The 24,301-nt window shown below is 34.5% G+C and overlaps 3 protein-coding genes across 7 annotated transcripts; all 3 read left to right on the plus strand.

Moving 5' to 3' along the window:
* Positions 1-993: 993 nt before the first annotated feature.
* Sap-r (prosaposin) lies at positions 994-10,014 on the plus strand. 5 transcript variants are annotated; one of them, XM_076773600.1, is made up of 20 exons: positions 995-1,244; positions 1,854-1,959; positions 2,150-2,504; positions 2,668-2,967; positions 3,038-3,226; positions 3,301-3,420; positions 3,541-3,804; positions 3,918-4,052; positions 4,129-4,293; positions 4,384-4,603; positions 4,725-5,039; positions 5,817-6,134; positions 6,366-6,683; positions 6,905-7,222; positions 7,454-7,762; positions 7,983-8,300; positions 8,529-8,846; positions 9,101-9,240; positions 9,322-9,552; positions 9,638-10,014. In XM_076773600.1, the coding sequence occupies exons 1-20, from the start codon at positions 1,208-1,210 to the stop codon at positions 9,725-9,727; spliced, it is 4,566 nt and encodes a 1,521-aa protein (XP_076629715.1). In that variant the 5' UTR covers positions 995-1,207; the 3' UTR covers positions 9,728-10,014. The 5 variants fall into 5 exon arrangements, with proteins under 5 accessions (XP_076629720.1, XP_076629715.1, XP_076629718.1 ...); XM_076773603.1 differs by lacking the exon at positions 7,983-8,300; XM_076773601.1 differs by lacking the exon at positions 7,454-7,762.
* A 2,163-nt stretch (positions 10,015-12,177) lies between these two features.
* Wrnexo (WRN RecQ like helicase) lies at positions 12,178-14,190 on the plus strand. The gene is made up of 7 exons (XM_076772191.1): positions 12,178-12,516; positions 12,586-12,651; positions 13,040-13,170; positions 13,264-13,488; positions 13,575-13,719; positions 13,846-13,947; positions 14,051-14,190. Exons 1-7 carry the CDS (start codon positions 12,466-12,468, stop codon positions 14,132-14,134), a joined length of 804 nt encoding a protein of 267 aa, XP_076628306.1. The 5' UTR covers positions 12,178-12,465; the 3' UTR covers positions 14,135-14,190.
* Positions 14,191-14,208: 18 nt separating this feature from the next.
* Positions 14,209-14,967, plus strand: Lipt2 (Lipoyl(octanoyl) transferase 2). The gene has a single exon (XM_076772192.1). The coding sequence runs from the start codon at positions 14,209-14,211 to the stop codon at positions 14,932-14,934; it is 726 nt and encodes a 241-aa protein (XP_076628307.1). The 3' UTR covers positions 14,935-14,967.
* Positions 14,968-24,301: the final 9,334 nt, after the last annotated feature.

The raw sequence follows: 24,301 nt of genomic DNA on the forward strand, positions 1-24,301 counted from the left end.
ATTAAAGAAGACGTTTCTGTAAATGTTCAATTGTATCGCTCGCCTCGAATTCGCGGCTTACTAAAAAATGGTTAACAATATCAATATTGTAATTAATTACACAGTATGATGCGACATTATTTTAAATGACTTTTATTCGCATTTTGATCGGGTGACGTAAATTCGACGTTTTCAATGTGTGCCTGTTGGTATTGCACTAAATTAGAAGTATTTTGCATACAAAAACCCTATACGATAACCGATATCAAAACGACTACAATATATTACGTCTACGATGTCGAATCGTGCATATACTTATCAATATGTGAAATTTTACATGGATGTAACTTTAATTATAAAGGTTATTTAAAACAATAAGAAACTATAACACGAAATTGTGATTTTAACTATATTTACGTTCATGTTTAATTGTGATAAAGGAATATTAAAATATACATTCAATCAATCAAATGTTATTTTATCAAGATTTTGTTTATCTATTGTTGATATATTAGTGTCATACATAATTGCGCGTCGGTAATATTTTCCCCGCACTTTAGGAAATGATATTTTTATTGTTTCTCTGTCTCCCTCTCTCTTGTAATTGTGCATGATTAAGACAGAATAAGTCACAATCCGATGAATAATCAAAGACGTTTGGCTTGTATTTGCTTTTCTCACTTTTACGCCGACAGGGCACGCCACCGTCTGTTGTAATACAAATCAATCCAACAGAAATTAACTACAAAATATAATTAGTTTTATCGTACCTAGAAGAATTATGGCTATTCGTAATACCGTTTCTACTTCAGGGAAAATTAATGATGTCTCACATTTAAAAAATGTTACGCGCAGTGTAACACTATCAATTTTCTTGCATACACTGAGAAAGGAAAGAGATGCATATCACGTGTTGGAAATGCTAAATTCCTATTGGCTGTCGAAGAAATTAGAAAGAGAGCGAAAGAGAGAATGCATTGGTTAAAAAATGCGTACTTATAAGCGATCGGAACAGTCATTTGACAGTTGCGTCCAGTGAAGGACTGTTTGATAATTTGTCGGTATTCTGTTTTGCTACACTCATACGGAATCCATTACGAAAGTAGTTAGCACGTCATCGTTGAATAGCGTCGTGGATAATATAGTAACAAAGAAAGAACGTTGCTGAATCTTTATATTGCTGATTTGCACGTTTTCTCTAACAAAATTGGGAAGTAAAGCAGCGAAAATGAAGATTTTAATCGCGCTCAGCGCGATTCTAGCTGGTGAGTGTCTCGATTATTCAGCATTCAATGTTCTTTTCCTTTGTTCGTCACGTAGTTCTCTATGCAATACGCTGCTCTTATTAAACCGTAGTTTTGTCACCCTGTATTGGAAACGATGCGTTTTTTGCCACAGTTTCTTAAATATTATCGAATATATGCAGTATTGTTATTGAACATTGGAACCATAACGTTACTAAGACTATACCACTTAAAGTATATTATTATTTAGTAGAATGAGTTCTTCTGCGTTAATGCAGTTGATAATTATGCTGCTATTGTTTGTAAGAGATGATGGGACTTATTCATTCAGATGTATGAGTCAGTACTTTACCACTTACTGTGGAATAATTCGTGATTAATAAAAATATTACTAAGTAATTTGTATCTGTTAAAACTACATGAACGAATTATTAGCTGTGTATCCGTTTTTAAATAAAACCATTGCAATGAATATATTTATTACTGAATTAACGTAATTTCAAAGACAAATTCTTTGTATTTTTTTCATTTGGTCCATTTCTGAAAATATATATTATACCATTATGTACTCTTCTATTATGTAAATATATAACATCGTTTTTTAATGAATTATATATTTATATGTTTTAGTATGTAATGCTAGAGTGGTAATTAATGCTGTCGATCGAACTGATGCTCACCTTCTGGGTCAGGAGAAATGTACATGGGGACCTTCGTATTGGTGTGAAAATATCAAGTAAGATAGATAAAGTATCATATATTACCTTTTCTAAACAATCGTATGATTTGATTAGATAATTGCTTTTAATATTCCATTTAATTATTAATTCTTTGATACTTGCATTTGTTTGCATTTTTCTTGAATATATTATTTATAACACTTTCTTGATAATATACATAAAATGTTTTATTTTGTATAAATGTAGAACTGCGTCTGGATGTAATGCCACAAAACATTGTATTAAAACAACATGGACGGATATGAAAGTACCAGAAGATAATGATAATGTTTGTGGCATTTGCAAAGATATGGTTCAACAAGCTCGTGATCAACTAGAGAGCAATCAAACTCAAAATGATTTGAAAGATGTTTTTGAAGGAAGTTGTAAACTAATGCGCATTAAACCAATTGTAAACGAATGCATAAAAATTGTAGACCAATATATTCCGGATCTTGTGGAGACATTGGCATCGCAAATGAATCCATCGGTTGTTTGTTCCGTAGCTGGTCTTTGTAATTCTGCTCATATTGATAAATTACTGAAAGAATCTGCAATTAAGGTAGTATTTTATGTTTGTTTGATACTCTTATATATTCTCACGTGTTTTATAAATGTTCGTGAAACTTCTAATTACTTATTACATGTCACATAAGATCCATAACTACACATGTACATATTATTTCCTAAAATATATATATGTAAAATTTAAGTATTTGTTTCAGGTTAATAAAATAAAGACTTTGGATGATGATGAACTTGAGCCTGATGAATGTACCAAATGCCATACGGTTGCAGCACATATGGAATATAAACTAAATCACACTCCACGTGATAAAATGTTGCAGCAAATGCTTAATTTATGTGCACAATTTGATACTTTTACAGATGCTTGTTCAGCAACCATTTTGACTTACTTTAATACACTATATGATCATTTACAAAAAAATTTCAATACTCAAAATATATGTCATTTATCTGGACAATGCAGTGCTAACTTCCACAAACATGAAGATACAGATAAGGTAAATTTAAGGTAACTTTATATTAATGATGTAATATAAAATTAATTTAATTATATGAAACATATTCCAGACTCCGAAAGTAGAAATTAGACCACTATCAAGTGTTGGTATGGTCGATGTGAGCGATGATCTTCCATGTAAATTGTGCGAACAACTTGTCGGACATTTAAGAGATCTTTTAGTAGCTAATACTACAGAAGTGGAATTCCGCCTAGTTTTAGACGGATTGTGCAAACAAACAAAGTCGTTCAGAAGCGAAGTAAGCATCTTAGAATTTGTTGTGTAAGTATTTATTTGCAAAATAATTTAGTAATTATAAATATTTTATTTTAGTGTACGTCCATAGTTGATGAATATTATCCAGAAATTTATTCGTATCTTACAAAAAATCTAAATACTTATGCTGTTTGTCAAATGTCCGGAATATGTCCTGCTCCCGGTAAAATAATTCAGGTGCATATTTTTTGTATTAATAATGTATATTACATGGTAGTTATACATGATGGTACTAAAAACATAAATTGAACGGCTTAATATATAATTAGCATTAATTTCAAATTTAATATTATCTAGAATGAACCAATTTGGCCACTGATACCTAACAATGTAGCAGAAATTGGAGTACGTATTTTCCAAGATTCAGAGAAGAAATTAAAAAGTGAAAAACATGAGGAATTGACTAAAGCAGAAGTGGAAGCCATGCAATTGCCTATTGAAAGGATGCTGCCTTTCCCTATGTCCATGGGTCAACAGGATGTTAAAGGAAAAGAATCATGTGTAATTTGTGAATATGTGTTACATTCTATGCAAGAGTTCATAACGAATCCTGTTAATGAGGTAAATATTATGAAAATATTCTTATATTGTGTTTAATTCAACAAAGAAGAAAATAAAGAAGACAATATATAGTTATTCCATTGAAGTGAAAAAAAATTTATTTTATTGCATAGGAAAAATTAAAACAAAGACTAGAATACGTATGCAAGAAATTACCGGAAAGTGTAAGAGGTGAATGTTCCGAATTTGTAGATAATTATGGAGACGTTATTGTAGCTATACTAGCTCAAGAAATTGACCCATCCCAAGTTAGTATATATAATATAATATGTATTAATTTAAATACCGTGATGAAAGCAAAAATTACAGAAAATCTAATTATAGGTATGCCCAATGTTACGTCTCTGTCCTACTAATCAGTTAATGCAAATCTGGGACAGTATTCCAGCAAAGTATATGCTTGAAGAAACAAAACACAAACCTGGTTGTCCATTATGTTTGCTTGCTATAACACAAATTTATAATGTTATCAAAAATAACAAGACCGAGGTTATAGCATATGCTTTATTTATGTACTCAAATTAATAATAATATTTTTAAAATCTAGTAGCTTTAAAAACAGGTTACTCTTACTTACAGAGGAACATCGAATCTGCGCTGGACAAATTGTGCATTACTTTACCGCGAAGTTTGTCTGAAGAATGTCAAGATTTAGTGAAAGGTTACAGTAAAGAGATTGTAGAATTGTTCCTAGCAGACTTGACACCCCAAGAAATATGTGTTTATATTAAAATGTGCGATGGCACAAAGGACGTTGGCCCAAAAAACACGTTCATTACCGACGAAAATGGCGAAATTTGTATGTATAAAAATTACTAATTATTTATAATAAGTTGATAATTTTCAATTCAGGCGTAAAAATATAATACATATTTTAAGAATTTATACACTATTAAGAAACTCTTTCCATGCTATTTCAGTAACTAATGAAATACCAGATTCTTCAGCAAGCTCTGATATATGGCTGCAGAGAGCAAGTATTAATTGTGATATTTGTAAACAAGCTTTACGTTATATTGAAAAAGAAATTGGTAGTGAAAAAGAAAAGCATAAAATTGAAAATACAGTGCAGAATGTATGCAAGCATCTTTCAAAAAAACTAAGTCAATCATGTAGTAGTTTCGTTAACAAACATGGTGATGCTATAATCACTGCTATTATAAAAAATGTCAGCCCCAATCAAGTTTGTGGCATCCTAGGAATATGCACATCATTCATGGAAAACAAATTTCAAGGTATTTCAAAATACAGTTTCTTTATAATTTAATTAAATTTACATTTAGTACAAGAGTTTGAAATTTTATCCTTATTAATGTCTACTTCTCACGGAAGTGGTAAAATTATTATGTATTTAGATTGGCAAATGTTCGTAACAGTTTACTATTTTTGAATAGAATGAATGAATAGGGAATGACTATCGGGATCTAATAGAACATTTTACGACCTATGCAATTCTGTTGCAGGCACTGATGGAAAACCATTAAGTTCTGCAAGTTCTGAGACCAGACTAGAGGACACAGGGCCTGCTACTTTTATTGTTTGTGAAGCTGCTATGCACGTTATTGATCACGAACTTGGCAGCGACAGGGGAAAACAGAAAGTTGAGAATGTCGTGCATCGTGTATGTAACAAACTTTCGAAAAAGTTTTCCGGGTCGTGCAATAACTTTGTTAACAACCATGGCGATCAAATTATCGATGTTATTACAAAAGGTGTCAGTCCCAAACGAGTGTGCAGAATTATAGGATTAGCCTCATTACCAGTTGCAGAGGAATTCGAAGGTATTTTAAAATATGATTTCTTTATAATTTAATTCATTCTACATTTAATACAAGAGTTTGAAATTTTATCCTTTTTGTCAACGTTTGCTTCTAATGGAAGTGGTAAAATTATTATAAATTTAGATTCGCAAATTTTCATAACAATTTGTGTTTAATGAATAGAATGAATGAACAATGAATAACTATCGCGACCTAACAGAACATTTTACGACATATGCAATTCTGTTGCAGTCACTGAAGAAAAACCAATAAGTTCAGCGAGTTCTGAGACCGGGCTAGAAGACGCAGGAAGTGTTACTACTCTTGCTTGTAAAGCTGCAATGGAGATTATTGAGAATGAACTTGGTAGCGATAAGGGAAAGGAAAAAGTTGAAGATGTCGTGCAACATGCATGCAACAAAATTCCGAAATTACTTCGTCGGCCGTGCAACAAATTTGTTAACAACCATGGTGATCAAGTTATCGATGTTATAGTAAAAGATGTCAGTCCCAAAGACGTGTGCAGTGTTATAGGATTAGCCTCGTTACCAGTTGCAGAGGAATTCGAAGGTATTTTAAAATATGATTTTTTTATAATTTAATTAAATCTACATCTAGTCCAAGAGTTTCAAATTTTATCTTCCTTGTCAACGTTTGCTTCTGACGGAAGTGGTAAAATTATTATGTATTTAGATTGGCAAATGTTCATAACAGTTTACTATTTTTGAATAGAATGAATGATTAGGGAATGACTATCGGGATCTAATAGAACATTTTACGACCTATGCAATTCTGTTGCAGGCACTGATGGAAAACCATTAAGTTCTGCAAGTTCTGAGACCAGACTAGAGGACACAGGGCCTGCTACTTTTATTGTTTGTGAAGCTGCTATGCACGTTATTGATCACGAACTTGGCAGCGACAGGGGAAAACAGAAAGTTGAGAATGTCGTGCATCGTGTATGTAACAAACTTTCGAAAAAGTTTTCCGGGTCGTGCAATAACTTTGTTAACAACCATGGCGATCAAATTATCGATGTTATTACAAAAGGTGTCAGTCCCAAACGAGTGTGCAGAATTATAGGATTAGCCTCATTACCAGTTGCAGAGGAATTCGAAGGTATTTTAAAATATGATTTCTTTATAATTTAATTCATTCTACATTTAATACAAGAGTTTGAATTTTTATCCTTTTTGTCAACGTTTGCTTCTGACGGAAGTGATAAAATTGTTATGTTCTTTAGATTGACAAATGTTCATAACAGTTTGCGATTTTTGAATAGAAGGAATGAATATCGTGAGCTAATCGAACATTTTACGACCTATGCAATTCTGTTGCAGTCACTGAAGAAAAACCAATAAGTAATGCGAATTCTGAGACCGGGCTAGAAGACGCAGGAAGTGTTACTACTCTTGCTTGTAAAGCTGCAATGGAGATTATTGAGAATGAACTTGGTAGTGATAAGGGAAAGGAAAAAGTTGAAGATGTCGTGCAGCATGCATGCAACAAAATTCCGAAATTACTTCGTCGGCCGTGCAACAAATTTGTTAACAACCATGGCGATCAAGTTATCGATGTTATTGTGAAAGATGTCAGTCCCAAAGAAGTGTGCAGTGTTATAGGATTAGCCTCATTACCAGTTACAGAGGAATTCGAAGGTATTTTAAAATATGATTTCTTTATAATTTAATTCATTCTACATTTAATACAAGAGTTTGAAATTTTATCCTTTTTGTCAACGTTTGCTTCTAACGGAAGTGGTAAAATTATGGTGTATTTAGATTGGCAAATTTTCGTAACTGTTTACTATTTTTGAATAGAATGAGTGAATAGCGAATGATTATCGCGACCTAATAAAACATTTTACAACCTATGCAATCTTGTTTCAGTCACTGATGAAAAACCGATAAGTTCTGAGACTAGGTTAGAGGATGCAGGACCGGCTACTTTTATTGTTTGTGAAGCTGCTATGCACGTTATTGATCACGAACTTGGTAGCGACAGGGGAAAACAGAAAGTTGAGAATGTCGTGCATCGTGTATGTAACAAACTTTCGAAAAAGTTTTCTGGGTCGTGCAACAACTTTGTTAACAATCATGGCGATCAAATTATCGATGTTATTACAAAAGGTGTCAGTCCCAAACGAGTGTGCAGAATTATAGGATTGGCCTCATTACCAGTTGCAGAGGAATTCGAAGGTAATTTAAAATGTGATTTCTTTATAATTTAATTCATTCTACATTTAATACAAGAGTTTGAATTTTTATCCTTTTTGTCAACGTTTGCTTCTGACGGAAGTGGTAAAATTGTTATGTATTTAGATTCGCAAATGTTCATAACAGTTTGCGATTTTTGAATAGAATGAATGAATATCGTGAGCTAATAGAACATTTTACGACCTATGCAATTCTATTGCAGTCACTGATGAAAACCCAATAAGTTCTGCAAGTTCTGAGACCGAGCTAGAAGACGCAAAAAGTGTTACTACTCTTGCTTGTAAAGCTGCAATGGAGATTGTTGAGAAAGAAGTTGGTAGCGATAAGGGAAAGCAGAAAGTTGAGAATATCGTGCATCATGTATGTAACAAACTTCCGAAATTTCTTTCTCGGCCGTGCAACAAATTTGTTAACAACCATGGCGATCAAGTTATCGATGTTATTGTGAAAGATGTCAGTCCCAAAGAAGTGTGCAGTGTTATAGGATTAGCCTCATTACCAGTTACAGAGGAATTCGAAGGTATTTTAAAATATGATTTCTTTATAATTTAATTCATTCTACATTTAATACAAGAGTTTGAAATTTTATCCTTTTTGTCAACGTTTGCTTCTAACGGAAGTGGTAAAATTATGGTGTATTTAGATTGGCAAATTTTCGTAACTGTTTACTATTTTTGAATAGAATGAGTGAATAGCGAATGATTATCGCGACCTAATAAAACATTTTTCGACCTATATCCTGTTTCAGCCTCTGATGGAAAACCAGTAAGTTCCGCGAGTTCTGAGACCAGACTAGAGGACGCAGGACCTACTACTTTTATTGTTTGTGATGCTGCTATGCACATTATTGATAAAGAGCTTGGTAGCGACAAGGGAAAGCAGAAAGTTGAGAATGTCGTGCATCATGTATGTAACAAACTTCCGAAAGCACTTTCTCGGCCGTGCAACAAATTTGTTACCAATCATGGCGACCAAGTCATCGATTTTATTACAAAAGATATCAGTCCTACTAAAGTGTGTAGTTTGATGGGATTAGTACCAGCATCAATGGCAGAGCAACTGAAAGGTATATGGAATTGTAATTTCTGTAGAATTTAATTTAATCTGGATTTACGATGAAAGTTTGATATTGCTTTTGTTTACGTTCATTGCTAATAGAAATGTCGATATTTGTATATATTTATATTATTAAATATTCATAACAACTTTACAACTTTTGGCGTAGAGTTAGATTGTAATATTTTGAAATATAATTTATGTAAAATATAGTTTAATCATTTGGGATAAAAGTTTGATATTTTGTTTCCTTTATATTTAAAGCGTCTGTGGTAGAATGTGCTTTGTGCAAAGGAGTTATATCAGTAATAGATGAACTTTTGGGAAATTCAAACATTGATAATAATATTACAAATGTAGTGTCTAAAGCATGTAAATACTTACCAGCAAGTAAACAGAGCAAGGTAAGAATTTATCTGTAATTTTTTATTATTTATTCTTTATAATAATTACTATGAAGTAGTGTTATATTTTATTATTTTTAGTGCGTTGGAATGGTAAAGGTTTATGGTCCGAGTATAATTAATCTTGTAGAACGCAAAACCAAATCGAATGAAATATGTAGTAAAATAGGTATTTGCGCACCTGCTGATTATTCGACAGTATCTTTGGAAGGTTCAAGAATTAAACGATCCTACGAAAAATCCCGCATAAAGCACTGTACATGGGGACCTGCTTACTGGTGTTCCACAAATGAAACAGCTTTCGAATGTAAAGTAAGTAAACTTAATTTTAACCTACTATATACATATAAATAATCTAAAACATACATACATCACTTAATAACCTTCTTATTTTAAGGCTGTTGAGCATTGCAAGGAACATGTATGGAAAGCTGATTTTGCTCCACCAAAACAAGCTACATTGAGTGCAGCAGAACCTAATGCTTAACTTTATATTAATAAAATAAGTTGAACTATTTCTTCACACAAAGTTTTTGGATCATAGATTGTTTAGTCATAAGAATTTCTTGTATCTTGATAACATTACGCGAATGATATTAAGAATCTAATATTAATTTGTAATGTAACAATGCACTTTTCTTTTAAAATATAAAAATGTGATACCTTTGTTAAAATCTTCCAATATAATATTTAACAGAAAATTATATACATTATATTATATATATATATATATATATAGATAGATTAGCAATAAAGATAAACTTAAGCTTTTTACACTATTGCACCAATATTGCCATTCATCGATTTAAATTAAGTTCATATTCTGTAATAATTATTATATGTACAAATATATATGTATGTATAAATTGGTTGTTTCAAAACTATAGAACAAGCCGAAACATGTCAATTTTCTATACGAAAAGAAATCGAAAAGTCCTACAGCATTTTGCGATCTGAGGCTTTGTTTTTGAAATATAAAGAGTTCAAATTTTTACGGGTAAGAACATGTGGGCACGTATTTCTATACTTCACGTGTAAGTACGTGCATGTGCAGCCGTGCGATCAGCTGACTTGCGATATAAATAGCACACTACACACGTACGCACACATGAGAGATATGTTCTCGTCTCATTCTCACCTAAAAACTTTAACTACTTATGTCTCATTGTCAGAAACAAAGCGTGAAATTACAAAATAATACAGGACTTTTATATTTTTCTTTGCACGAGGAATTTGCTTATTTCAACTTATCTCATCGTTTTGAAACCCGTAATAAAATATATGTACATATATTATAAATATACAGGGTATTCCGTGGTTTTTTGCTAAACTACGAGAACTTAATCTGGAGGTCAAAGGGAAAAAAGATATGTTATACAAAAAATTTCTGAATAAACGCTTTGTTTTAGGGTTAGAAACAACATTGCATCATTAGGTATTTACGTGTAGGGCATTTTAAAACCAAAAGTTTACTCGATAGACGACACGAAGAACATAGGAAAAAAATAAAAACGAAATTATTGAAATTCAATTAAATACTGAAGAACTTCGTAATAAATTCAATTGTTTATCAATGCTAAGTTTGTATACAAACAGAAAAACATCATTTTGAAATGAGATTTAAAAAATGATACATGAAATATAATTTTTCAATTTTCTCAGATAAAAAGCAATTACGCAGATCAGATAAACACAATTTATTTTCTATATGCCGTGAAGAAAATTTTGAAAACTGCTACTTTCTAGAACAATATATTGTTGTTAATATTATTATTCGACTAATGTGTATATTGTTTTGTTAGAACGTTGTTCATCACAATCAAGGCCGTCCTAACGTGGAAGTAGGCGAAGCACTGTATTGGAATGCTTCCATACAAAACAGGAGAAAAATAAAACAAATAAATGAAGGGAACACGATTATCATATCTGAGCGTAGCTTTCCACACAACTGATGAAATTATTCGCAAACTTTTTAGTTGAATAACTTACGGACTGGTTCCGGCGGTCAAAGATAATCGATGAAACCTTTCTAATTTGTAGAATATGATAAATTCCATGAATGCGAAGATTAATAAATAAATCGCTACGACTAGATTGTGTTGACGAGTATAAAAAAATGGAAAGAATATTCTCGTATTAAGGGATATGTTGCTGGCAACTTGCTGCTTTTTTTCTCATCTTTTCATTGCCTTGAAGAAATGGTAGAGCAGTGTAGCCAGATTTGGTATAATTGAGTTTATTGAGTGCATCGACGGCAACACTAGCAATGACGAACTTCTTTACCTATCCTACCGCACAAACCACATTTTACGTTAGGTCAGTACTTCACGTACCTTTGGGAAATCGATAAAGAAGGCGAATGCGAGCCTCTCCTTTTTGATCTTGAACAGCTAAAATCCATTCTCGTGTCAATGGCACGCAATTTCGAATTTCGACTGCCCAGGCATTTTTACGTTTCAACCTATACGGGTATAGGCACATGCATATGATATGTATCATAATGAAACAAAAATGTTGAAAAATTTTGTTTATGGAAATACACGTTTTAAGACCCCCCTCCCCCCCATTCATGGGAGATTCGAGGGTCAATTACAGTCATTTTTGATCAATAGACATACCCCCGAAATCCTACGCATCTTCGAGAAAAAAATTCTTTTCTCATGATACATGGAAGAAAACGATATTTCACATGGAAGAAAAAGAATCATAGATAAAGAATTAATTAACATTTAGAAATCAAATAAAATGTGCCACTCAATTACATCAAATCTGGCCACACTGTGGCAAGTACTTATGTACATAAAGATAAGAAATAAAATTAAGATAATGTAACACATGGATATTCTTGTAAACTGAAGGCATCCACTAAATGTATATATGTCGGTTATAATATATACGTAGCGTATAGTTGGATAATATAAAGAAAGGATAAAAAAAATAATATGTATACTGTAAACTTAATAATTTTATATTTTGTAATTCAAAGTTTCTTCTACGGTTTATAAACTGTACTTCGCCTAATGCACATAGAAATATGCCTGCGGAGTATATGCACGTGGTGGTAAAAAGTGAGGAAGAATTTTAGCGGGAAAGTTGTTGATCGGCAAATGTTTGAAAAATGTTTATTTAACAAATTTGAAAATAGTTTGTAGTTTTGTTTTATTTCACTTTCATTAAATTAATTGTTAAACGGTAGTCGCAAATATTCCTTTTTGTTTATTTACGATGATAACCAGCAGCTCACGTCAAGTATCAGTTACTAGTAACTCTAGAGAGGTTAATGCATACAACATTTATTGTGTTTGTTGCTGGTTTAGTGATATTACATAACTTTAATATTTTTAGCATACATTAGAGGTTAAGGAATTTTCTGTTCGACGATCACCTAGGAATTTTCCAGCACATTTAAAGGCATGTTAATATAATAATATTTTGATTACAGGCAACCTCTTGAAAGATGACACCACTTTTGTGTTTCTAATAAGCAGACTTCCAATATTATGTATTTAATAAATTGTTAATTTTGAGTTATATATTCATATCTTGCCAAAAATAGAATGTGAAAGATACTGGATGTTTCAGAAGTACATATAAATACTTAAGGAACATTTAAAACAGCTTAAGAATATCTTATGAATAAATGTCCTATAGACATACTTTATTTTTTTAGTTATTAATAATCAAAGAAAATATTTGAAATGTCTCTCATGTGTACAAGTATTTTGTTTAAACTATAGTGAAACTTAAATGGTTTTAATCCTTTAAGCTTGTTTATTGTTAATTATAAATATTTTAATAGGAAAACTGTGAAAAGAAAACTACTGTAGAGAGAGACCCTGATATTAGTCTTTTACCATCAATTGTGTTTAAGGGACATATTACTTATACCAGAGATTTTAATGTGTGTGCTAGCATTTGTGACGATATTATGTAAGATTTACATTATTATAATTAATGATGAATGTGATATGAAATTATAAATATTTTTTTATATTTTTGTCTATTTTTTCTTTGTCTTTTTAGAAAAGATGTGGAGAGATGTAATAATGAAATAGTACCAATAGGATTTGATTTAGAGTGGCCTTTTAATTTTCAGACAGGCAGTGGAAAAACTGCTTTAGCACAAATTTGTTTAAATGAAACAGTCTGTCATTTATTGCATATATATTCATTAAACAAATTACCTGCTGCATTTGTAATTCTTTTAAGTCATCCAAAGGTAAAACTTGTTGGGGTCAATATAAAAAAGTAAGTAAAATATGATGTTAATGTGACACTGATGCATTGTATATTACATTTTTTTATATTATGTCATATAAATTCTTAATTTGTAGCGATGTTTGGAAACTTGGTAGAGATTTTAAAGAATTCCCAGCTCAGAAAGTTGTAGAAAATAATTGCATGGATAGTGGCACATTTGCAAATAAAGTATTAAATCGATCTTGTCGTTGGAGTTTAGAAAAGTTAACAGCATATGTGGTTAGTTTCTTCTGTCTAATTTACATTTAAATTTAATATTGTAAAACAGTATATAATTGAATATTAAAATGGTATTAGCACCATTGTTTTTGCGATATGTATAATTTTTTTCGTTTTTTAATATAGTTGAAAAAAAGGATTGATAAAAACTCAAAAGTTAGAATGAGTAAGTGGCACATACATCCTTTAAGTCAAGAGCAAAAAAATTATGCTGCAACAGATGCCTATGTATGTTTACTATTTTTAATTAAGATATCATTAGTATTATTCTATCAGATTATTACTAATTTAATTATGTTAAATCTATATAATTCCTTCTCCCTTTTGGCAGGTCTCATGGCTTTTACATACTATTATACAAAAGAAAGCTGATGAAAAAAGTACTGAAGAGAAAATGAATTCTCAGAACATTTAAGTTATTTAAATGTTTATATATACATATATTCGAAATCAGATCTGATAGAAAGAATATTTAATCATTGTTTCATTATGACATCAAAAATAGTGAAGGTTTTATGGGCAGGTCGGTTAAGTTATAATGCTGGTCTCAGATTGCAAAAAATATTGTTTGATCAACATTATCAAAAGTTAGAAAAAGATACTTCTAATACATTAGTATTACTTGAACATAATCCAGTATATACAGTTGGTATTAGAGATAAGAGTTATACTATGCAAGATGAAGAGAAGTTAAAGAGTTTGGGTGCAGAATTTTATAGGACAAATCGGGGTGGTCTAATAACATTTCATGGACCTGGACAGTTAGTGGCATATCCTATACTAAACTTGAAACAATTTAAAAGTAGCATTAAATGGTATGTGTGTCAAATAGAAAAAATGATTATACGTTTGTGTGCGGAATATGGCCTTAATGGTAAAACATCACCAGATACTGGTGTGTGGGTGAATGATAAAAAAATCTGTGCAATTGGCATTCATGGAAGTCGGTATATTACAACACATGGTTTAGCTCTAAATTGTAATACAGATTTGAGTTGGTTTGATCACATTGTGCCTTGTGGTATTGAAGGAAAGGGTGTAACTAGTATTACCAAGGAACTTAATACAAATGTTACTACTCAAGATGTTTTACCGTTATTTCAAAATGCTTTCCAAGATCAGTTTGAATGTACATTAATTGAATGCACCTTGGAGGAGTCTTCAGAATTACTTGGGAGTGTTATAAACGTGTTGAATCAAAATGTAGTATCCTGATTTTAATAAATTGATGAATTTTATACCTGACAATAGTTCTTAAAATAAATTGTTTAATTAAAACAAGACTTATGTCTATATATACTGTCGTCGTTTCAAACTGTTGATCACCTTGTTTAACTAATCTAATAAAAAATTACAGTTAATTACAGTGATATCAGGAGTACTCACAGTGGCTGCATATCTGGAACAGGTTTTTATGTATTTTAGATGATAAATAAATTCTGAACTGTAATTATTAATAATACGATACATTTTTGAAAGTTTTTGTAATATGTAAATGGGCACCTGTAAATATTTAAAATAACGTTATTCTTTTATCACTTCTATGTTTAAGATCTATTTTTCGAAGATAAAAAATTCGTGCACACTACCCCTATTTAAAAAGTTAAACTTATTTTATTACCAAGCACTGAAATCGAATTCATTGTAGAGTTTTCGACATTACGAGAAATATCTTACTATCGTTTCGATAACTCGATCGTTAGTTCAACGTATTTCGATAAATTTACGATTATTTGTGTACACCAGCTTTTTCGTATAATGTTAAAACAACTTTCCTAAATTGTAATCTGTTACATTGTTATCTTTTTACAATATGCATAAACACGATTTGTGTTTTCAATTGACTACAGTTAATGTAAAATATTTTCATGAACTTTTTAAGAAGTCTATGACGACGCAGAGAATCAACAGCGATATGATACATCGAAAGGATGTATTCTGTATAGCTTCCTGTGGGTGAGTCACATTTTTTATTCTTTTGAATCTTAATTGTGCCATAGGATGAAGTGTGAAGACCGATATAGATAACAATTAGGGTTATCGATAAGTATTATCGTTCGAATTATTTTTCAGTTTCCTGTGAAATTAATTAATGTGGTTATCGTTCCTTAAATAATTGGGTATAAGTGAGATGAAAATATTTGTTTCTTCATTCTTATCCATTTTTCGGTAATAGTAATTACATCTTGTGGGTATTCACTATCGAATGTAAGTCTTTCTTTCTTGCTTTCGAAACAGCTGAAATCCGATTTGTGTCAATCTGCATACGATTTTGAAAATTACTAGCTTACGGTCACTAGTGGTCAACAGTGAGGTTGACATCAAGGTCAGCGGTCCAGTGAAGATCCAGAAATGGTCAAGAGGTGGGACCAATCGAAATAGTTGTTTTCTAGACCAAGCGGTTCTTAACTCTTCACGTTGACACTGTCTCCCCACTCTTCGACTTCCCCGCTCGAAGACTACCGCTGGACAAATTCTTCAGTACCCCTGGAGCATCCAGGGGGAACGGGTCTCGCGGGCCTATGTCAGGCCATTCGAGGAGCGCTGACCATTGGGGACCAGGACTGACCAGGACTGACCAGGAGTGACCAGAACTGACCACTACTGACCACTACTGACCAGTGCAGATCCGACTACTGACCACTGCTGACCACTACTGACCAGTGCCGGACCGTGATGACCACTGGTAAGAACTATTTAAAATTGCTCTCCCCACTTCTATTTTGTTGTTTGATACCAATTGAACGTTATGGAACTGTCCAACGCTTTTGCTAAATTACGAATCGTTTCTTATGTTACAGCTGGACCTTTGGTGCTTCCTTGGTAATGGTAACTAATGCTCAACAAGTAGTAAGCCCACTTTACTTATTTATATTATTATCACAAAATTGACCAGTTTATTTTATTTGTTTGGTCGTAATTCAATGTTATTTGACTGTCCGGTTTTATCTAATTATTATGTTTTCTTCCTTTATTTCTACTTCTGCCTTATTTTTTGAATTTGCATAATTGTGTCGAATCATGTACCATTTTTGATTGCATATTATTTTATTAATTTTGATGTCAATAATTAGAATAAGATTTATATTCTTGTTCTATTTTGTTTAATTCTTGGATACTTTCACTCTCTGATTTCATCGTTGGATTTTCAATTCTGCTCCATCTTTGTTTCTGTTTGTCTTCGTTGGTATGGTTCTTCAGATAATTTTTGTAATCGTTGGCTATTTTACTTCGACATTATCTCTCCTTCTATTTATCTCTCGTTACGAAGTATAGGTAGAATACTTTGTTTGTATCATGTGTAAATTTTGTACATTTCCTTAGGTAGGTTTAACATCGACAATCTTATAGATTTTCACTCTTCGATACATCAATACGACAAATTATTCCATCGTTTTGTCTAGTTTGCATGGTGTTTATTAAATTTCCTTTCGTATGTCACTAATATGGGTATCAATTTTAGTTTCAGATTATTCACAGGGACATCGATGGAAAACACCACAACCGTCGAGGGATATTTAATTCTAAGTCGATTAGATTTAAGCTTCGTCGCGAATCTTAAAATTAACGTCGATGATTTCTTTATTGTACATATTTTCGCGTCTTACCAAGCAATTATTAAACAAGTAGCTTCTTCTCTCGTTCCCTCGTTCCTAGCTTCGGTCACCACTGTTTCATCGATTGAAACACGTGATCGGCCATGTATCTGGTCCGAAAGATCTAATCGCCTTCCCTTGGTAAGCTTGATTGAGGGAAAACGGCACTTCGCTGGAAGGTGTGGAGTTTCCGTATTCTGCGGAAACGCATACCTTCCAGCGGAAGTCGACTCTGTCTCAGGTACTCTCTCTTTGTCAGACAGCCTAAGTCGGGTCCTTCGGGCTCCCGGCGGGTTGCGTTGGAGAAATGGAGACCTCGATTCGGAGTTGCAGTTCTCTGTTTTCTTGTTGAGATCGAGTTAGCAAGGGCAGTAGGTTCGATCCTCGGATCCGCTGCACGGTTCAGCGTCGCGTCGCGTCGCGTATCCCACGATTTAGCTTCATCCCTCTTTTTAACCACATAATTGCTTGGTACAACTAACATCCAAGGAACTTTGTTTCCTTCTATCGTCCGAATTTTAGCTTCAATTTGACTAGACTTGTGCTTCGACGTTAATTTTAAGTCCCTATTGTATGCATCCCCCAATATTGCTAAGTAATTATTTAACAAGTAGCTTTTCTCGACTCGTTCTCTCGTTTCTTGCTTCGGTCACCACTGTTTCGTCGAACGAAACATGTGATCGGCCGTCCAATTTGTCTGAAAGATCTAGGCGCCTGCCAATGATAGATCGATTTTTAGAAATAGAAATCAATCTACCAAGGGTAGTGTCGGTTCGATCCGAAGATCTGCTGCACGGTTCAGCATCGCGTCGCGTCGCGTCTCCCATAATTTAGCTTCATCCCTTTTTAAACGAAATAATTACTTGGCACAACTAAACTAGAAGATCGAAGGAATATTGCTTCCTTCTATCTCTCTAGTTTAGTAATCTAGTTTCTAGGACTGTAAAAGGGAGATCGATGGAACTTTGATTCCATCTATCTCCCTTCGGGTCTCCACTAGCAGCAACCTCCTCGTGGTGAGACCTGGTAATCGGTGTCACCCACGATAGAAAAGTTATTCTTCGTGGGTGACACCGAGCTAATGGCTGCGAATTTAGAATTGCTTCTTGATATAATAAACAAATTTAGATTTATAGTTAGGTAAGTGTTTGGTTAACCATTATGTTAGGCAGGTTATTTTTATTTGAATACAAATTCTTTTGAAAATTCTTTCAACTCTCTTCGTTGGTTGTGCATCTTTCATTGATTGCACTTTCGTTTGTTGCTTTCTCGGCCAACGATCGTTGGTCACACAAGATCTTTATTAATGGAGGGTGGTTGGAAATCGGTTAGGGCGGGTCTCCATTCGCAGCAACCTCCACGTGGTGAGACCTGGGTAATATTATTTATCGTTTAATTAATAATCGTGTCGCTCTTAGCTGGGTAATGCAATTATTAATTAAAAACTAAATAATATTAGCAAATTAGCTGCGATCCGCTTTGCATAGGTCATCATAAATATAGAGTTTTTTCGCTAGATTAGTTTTGATTCTCATTGATTCATTAAAGATTCTAGAGTATTCTCAGAGACGAGGTATACGAGTAGATCTTTCACCCAGGTGTATTTTTTCGGCCCATTTTTGTGGGGTCTCGAAACCCCATTACCATTTTCGTGTCATTCGCAACGTTACCAACAGATTCAGAAATGAATTTTAATTCCTTTCGTAGTCAACTCACATGTATTTACGCAAACACTACAGATGTTTGCCTATCAATACTAATTCAGTGAATAGTTTTTCAACTGACTGCGATTCATGAGAAGAGGACGCTAAAACACCTCCAAATTTTCAGGTCGGTATGGCAGTCAGATTGGGCCACGGAAGTTCATAAGGTGAAAGGTCTAATTGTATACCTTGTCTGTGGTGAAAGGTTTATTCGTATACCACTTCTGTGGTTTAATTTCTGTTATGATAATTAATTACATACACATATCTATGCAATCATATGCTGGTAATTTTATTTCCTTGCACATGAAGTGCATTAATACATCTGTAGACGGCAGCACATGGTTTTTATACATTTCAATGTCTCCCAGTACTAAATTATATTTAAAATATAATATGCTTAGAGACATATATAGAGATATTAACTATATTATTCGTATTTTATTTTCAATTATAAAATTAGATTGTTATTTCTGAAAAATAACACGTTTGTCTAGCACTGTAAAACATAGCAGTAAAAATGTTTCTTCATTAAACAGACAGCATTTTGTTTATCTTTACTATAGTAATTTCTTTTTTTAAGCGTCAATTTTTATAGCGGATTCAAGTAATGGAACAAACTCCTTCCGTCTATGTTTACGTAGTGCGAATGATATTTCAACTTTAGTGACTCTTATCGTAACGATCCCTATTGATCGCAGTTCGAGATTAAAATCACTTCTGCTCCGATTTCAAGCGAATTGGCGGCCCCGATTAGGTTACTCGAGAATTGGAGTTATTCTAGTTCGATGACTCTAACGAATCATTTAGAAGTATAGAGTGTTTCATAACGCGTGGTCTCGCTCTCGATCTTGAAGCTGTGGCGTCGCCTCCCATGCTTGCCACCAGAGGGGTCACTCTCTCACAAGCGCTTGACCGACCCCTCGTTTGCTATATACAACAATCCTCGACAGACTTCTCAATATCCCAGTCGTCTAAAGCAGGGCCTGATAGGAAGCCTTTACTCGTGAATCCACTAGCAGCAAAGCAGTGCCCGCAAAGGAAATTAAAAATATTTGAAAAACTTTCTTAATGACACCCAATAACTTCGCCGAAAGGTTTGTTTAAAAAAACGAGTGTCTCTTAAGAAGAGCAGAATATGATACCAAAGTTTGGTTAATATTCAATTTACGCTTTTTCGAATCGATGGAAATGCGTTCAATTATTATCCGCCATGACAGTCGATATTTATCGGGTAATTTCTATTGAATTCACGGTATATATGGAGATCCATAAACTGTTGAAATTCGTCTCGGCCCATTCTTCTCTTCTTCCAGTAAAAATTGGTAGAATGAGACGGAAGAGAAGTAAGAGAAAAGAGAAAGGGGGGTCGGTCGGGGTTGTCTTGTTCAGTACGTAGAGGCGTGACGAGCGAAGACAATAAACCTGTCGGTCATGAAGGAAGGAATGACGACTGGTTGTTATTCGCATACGTATGTCCTGAAGAACATACGATGGTTGCGCCTTATTCGATGATTGCTGAGTATTTACGAGTTCATTATCACTCGAAGAACAATGGTAGTACCGAGTAGAAAATATCAGAAATACGGAGCGATGGTTTATTCGAATATTCGATACATCGCGGCGTTTAGCGTTACTCTATTCAGCTTTTACACGAATTGTTTTCGTTGCAACGCGTACAAATTTAACGATAAATCGTCCATACCTCTGAATAAAAAAGGAGTCACGGGTTCCACGAGGAATTGAATTGGGAAATTATGGAACATCGTCAGATTATCGCCTCTTCGGGCGAGTTAAAAAATTATCTGGAACGTAAAAAGCTTTGGAAACTTCACTTACGAAGAAGTTAAGAACCGCCCTTCGAGAGACCTTCTCGCGAAGGCCAGAACAATTTTACGAAGATGGTATTAAAAAGCTCGTGAAACGGTGGGGGAAAAGTAAGAGAGACTAATGGAAATTATGTAATCGATCAACATTATACGATCGATTCGATGAGTTTTAGATTCCGGACTTAACGTTACAGAACTCACAAATAGAATTAATCAAATGGGAACTTCGTAGAGGGTTGTGCCCTAAATGTAATAATTCGTATCTCAAGTATTTCTTATATTTTTTTATATCAAGTGCATTCTCTAGTTTTTTGAAAATCAAAATTTCCCATAAATGGGAATTTATCCTGCTCGTAAATATTATTTGCTAGCAATTTTTGTTGAATTTAATAAATTCCATTTAAAAATATGCGCGACGAGTGTACGTGAATCTACCGTTAAATTGAATACAGTCGAATTTATTTATCGTAAAATTAAAAACTTTTAATTTCGACATTTAATTTCGTCGAATTTTTAATTCTACGATAAATAAATTTGACCAAATGAATAGAAATTATCTAAATATCGAGGCGTGGTATCTTTTAGTCCCGTATCGTATACGTGTCTGGAGGCTCAGAAATGCGGTCGTCTGTTTCAAGTAGGAGTGACGAGCGCGTCTCGTAAGTTTCTTTCGAGGTTCCCGCGTCGCTTTCAATGGCAGATAAATATCGGGAGGTCCTTGCACCTCCTCTAGCCGCGTTGGAGGAACGTTCGAGTTTTCTTCGGAGTTGCGTGTGCTGCAACGTGCGGGTGTTTTGCCCACGCACGTGCGGGGCCCACGCGATTCTTAATACGAGGCGCGTCAGCTGCGTAAAGAGCCGTAGGCTAGCCTCCGCTCGCACATACGTGTGGGATATCCTGCATACACCCCCGTACGCCTTTGTCCAGCAGGATAATTGTCCACGCGCCCGAGTATCGGCGTGATATTGGTGTCGGATTCTGCCACACCTTCGGCCATTGTAAATCAATCGGTGGTCCTCGATGTGGAAGGGTCGAGCTTTCTGCGATACGCGCCTTTTGTGCGTGCTTTCACGAGGCCCACCGTCTGTCTTCGATTCGAAACGCCGACTTATCTGCTATCTATATTAACCTTCGTTAATTTTTATCAACTTGACGCGAAATAATGAGCACGAAAAATCAATCGAATCTTTAACATTTACTCTTCTAGAATCACATCAGTCTGGTATTTCTAATTTAATAACAGAACAACAGTCACTAAATTAGGAGATTAGGTAGAGTATCGAATATAGTTAATGACCCCCCCCCCCCCCATTCAGTGATTGATCCTTTTTCTAAATGAGTAATAAATATTAAGGAATAGATGCTTTTTTTATTACAATATCTATGGCTTATTTAGGGAAAGGATCAGCAGCTACTACTAGCCGAAGCTACTAGTGTTTTATTAATAATTGAACCACTGTTAGAAGCGGCAAAGTCTCCCCTTTAAAATGGTTTTTGGTTTATGTTGATCCGACTTTGAATTTTGGAGATATCGTAATTTATGTAAAGGTATAATTTTTTTAATTTGATTATCTCTGTCTCCGTCTGACGCGTCTGACAGACCTCTCTCTACGCACTGTTTACTATTTATGCGTGCGAGGTCAATGAACTCGCTACGTTAACAATGAAATGTAAACAAACCCCGAAACTAGCAATCCGATCGACTTGAAACTGAAATCGCTATATCTCCGGAACTAATTACGCTATCGACTTGTACGAACGTTCATATTAAAGGACATTTCATCCTCTATCTAATGAATATATCAACTATTATAATTTATGCTATTTTCTATGTTTGTTTTGAAATTTACTTTGACTCTATGCACCCAAAGAAGTTTCAACAATTCCTATTGATTATACGACTGCTGCGCGATAAAACTGGATTATAAGTTGTTTATTTAATTGAAAAACAATTTAAATTTATATACAGGACCTTTGCATAATTAATAGCCAGCATTTTTTCGTAAAGAATTGTGTTCTCCGGAATGAGCTAGTGAATTCTAAATAACGTAATAGTATACGGTGAATGTTTATCATCAGACGCATTAAATTGCAAGTAAATTAAAGTAAACAATTACTCGTATCGCGTTTGACACATCTACCGTCCACCTCCCCTTACTTGGAAGGTTCAGAAACGTTCAACCAACGAATTACGGTGGTTCATTTAAAGAATCATCGCCGTGGTCCCCCGGACGATCGACGTCGTCCGTGTCACCGAATGTGGCCTAAATTCCAACGGTTCTACGACGTACGACGAGCAAAGTAAACACCGTCGTGCCGGGAACTTCGACCAAACTTCGATAAAACTTCTCCACGGGGCCGTGCATATCGGAATCCACCAATTTACGAGCGTCCCCATGCGTGCTGGGGAAGTTTCGCGAGATTTTATCTGGAATTTTTGTCGCGGCGTCCATACGTCACGCCGAAACGTTCAGCCCCCCTTCCCGGATACGGCCGGGTGTTTCCCTGTATCCCGACCGTTGTAATCCGTACGTTAATCCCGACCAGGGGGTGGATCGTTTTCCCTTACGGCGGGCGCGTGGCCCGAAACCGCGTCAGGGTGCATACGTAATTAATTTTTCGCGTTAAGCTAGCCGCGGACCGTACACCGACGCGCGCCACGACACGTTCGCGGGGATCTTCGCCGGGCGACCATTTCATCGTATCGAGGGTCGTGTTTCGCGTTCACCGGAGAAACTCGAAATTGGAAAACGGCCGGTCCAGAACCAGCGAAATTAATTGAAGTCTGAGTGGCGAGCGATGAAGGGGCTGGAGGCGGCGGCCGTTCGCACAGAAAGAGGTAAACCCGGAAGCCCCGGGTAGAAACAGAGGGAGCAACGGAGAACGGGAAAGAACGGGGGTTAGAGGAAGGGAGGGGGAGTTGAAAACGAGGGGGAAAAAGAGCACTCCGGTCAGGAACAGAACATCCGTGTCGCGAGAGAGACGGAAAAAGGGAGGACCGATTGCAGAACTTGGCGCAGACAGGCTGGACACGGTGCTCCGGTGGAACCGGGTCGTCTAATAACCGATAGCCCTTTTCTAACTGGACATGGTCTTGCTTCTTCGACGGAACCAGCTGCGACGTCATATCGAAGAAAATTCAAATTGTCGGGGAAGATTAAAATTTGGGCTTTTTTAGGTAGTTGCACGTTCGTCTCAAGGGGCTCATCTACTGTAAAACGCGTTTTTGTTATGTTGTAAAAAGGAAATTAAAAGGGAACTATCAAAACAGCCGAAATTACCTATTCATAGTTTCTAATACAACTTGTAAAAAATTTACTCGATTGATTTTTAAAAATTTACCGTAATAATGAGAGATTCTAAAGGGCAAAATAATATGAAAATCAAGAATATCAATTTCTTGATTGAGGCTTCATTAAAAAGTTATTAAAAAATTAAATTAAAAAATTTCAAA

The sequence above is a fragment of the Colletes latitarsis genome, chromosome 9, assembly GCF_051014445.1.
Source record: "Colletes latitarsis isolate SP2378_abdomen chromosome 9, iyColLati1, whole genome shotgun sequence".
NCBI classification, from domain to species: domain Eukaryota; kingdom Metazoa; phylum Arthropoda; class Insecta; order Hymenoptera; family Colletidae; genus Colletes; species Colletes latitarsis.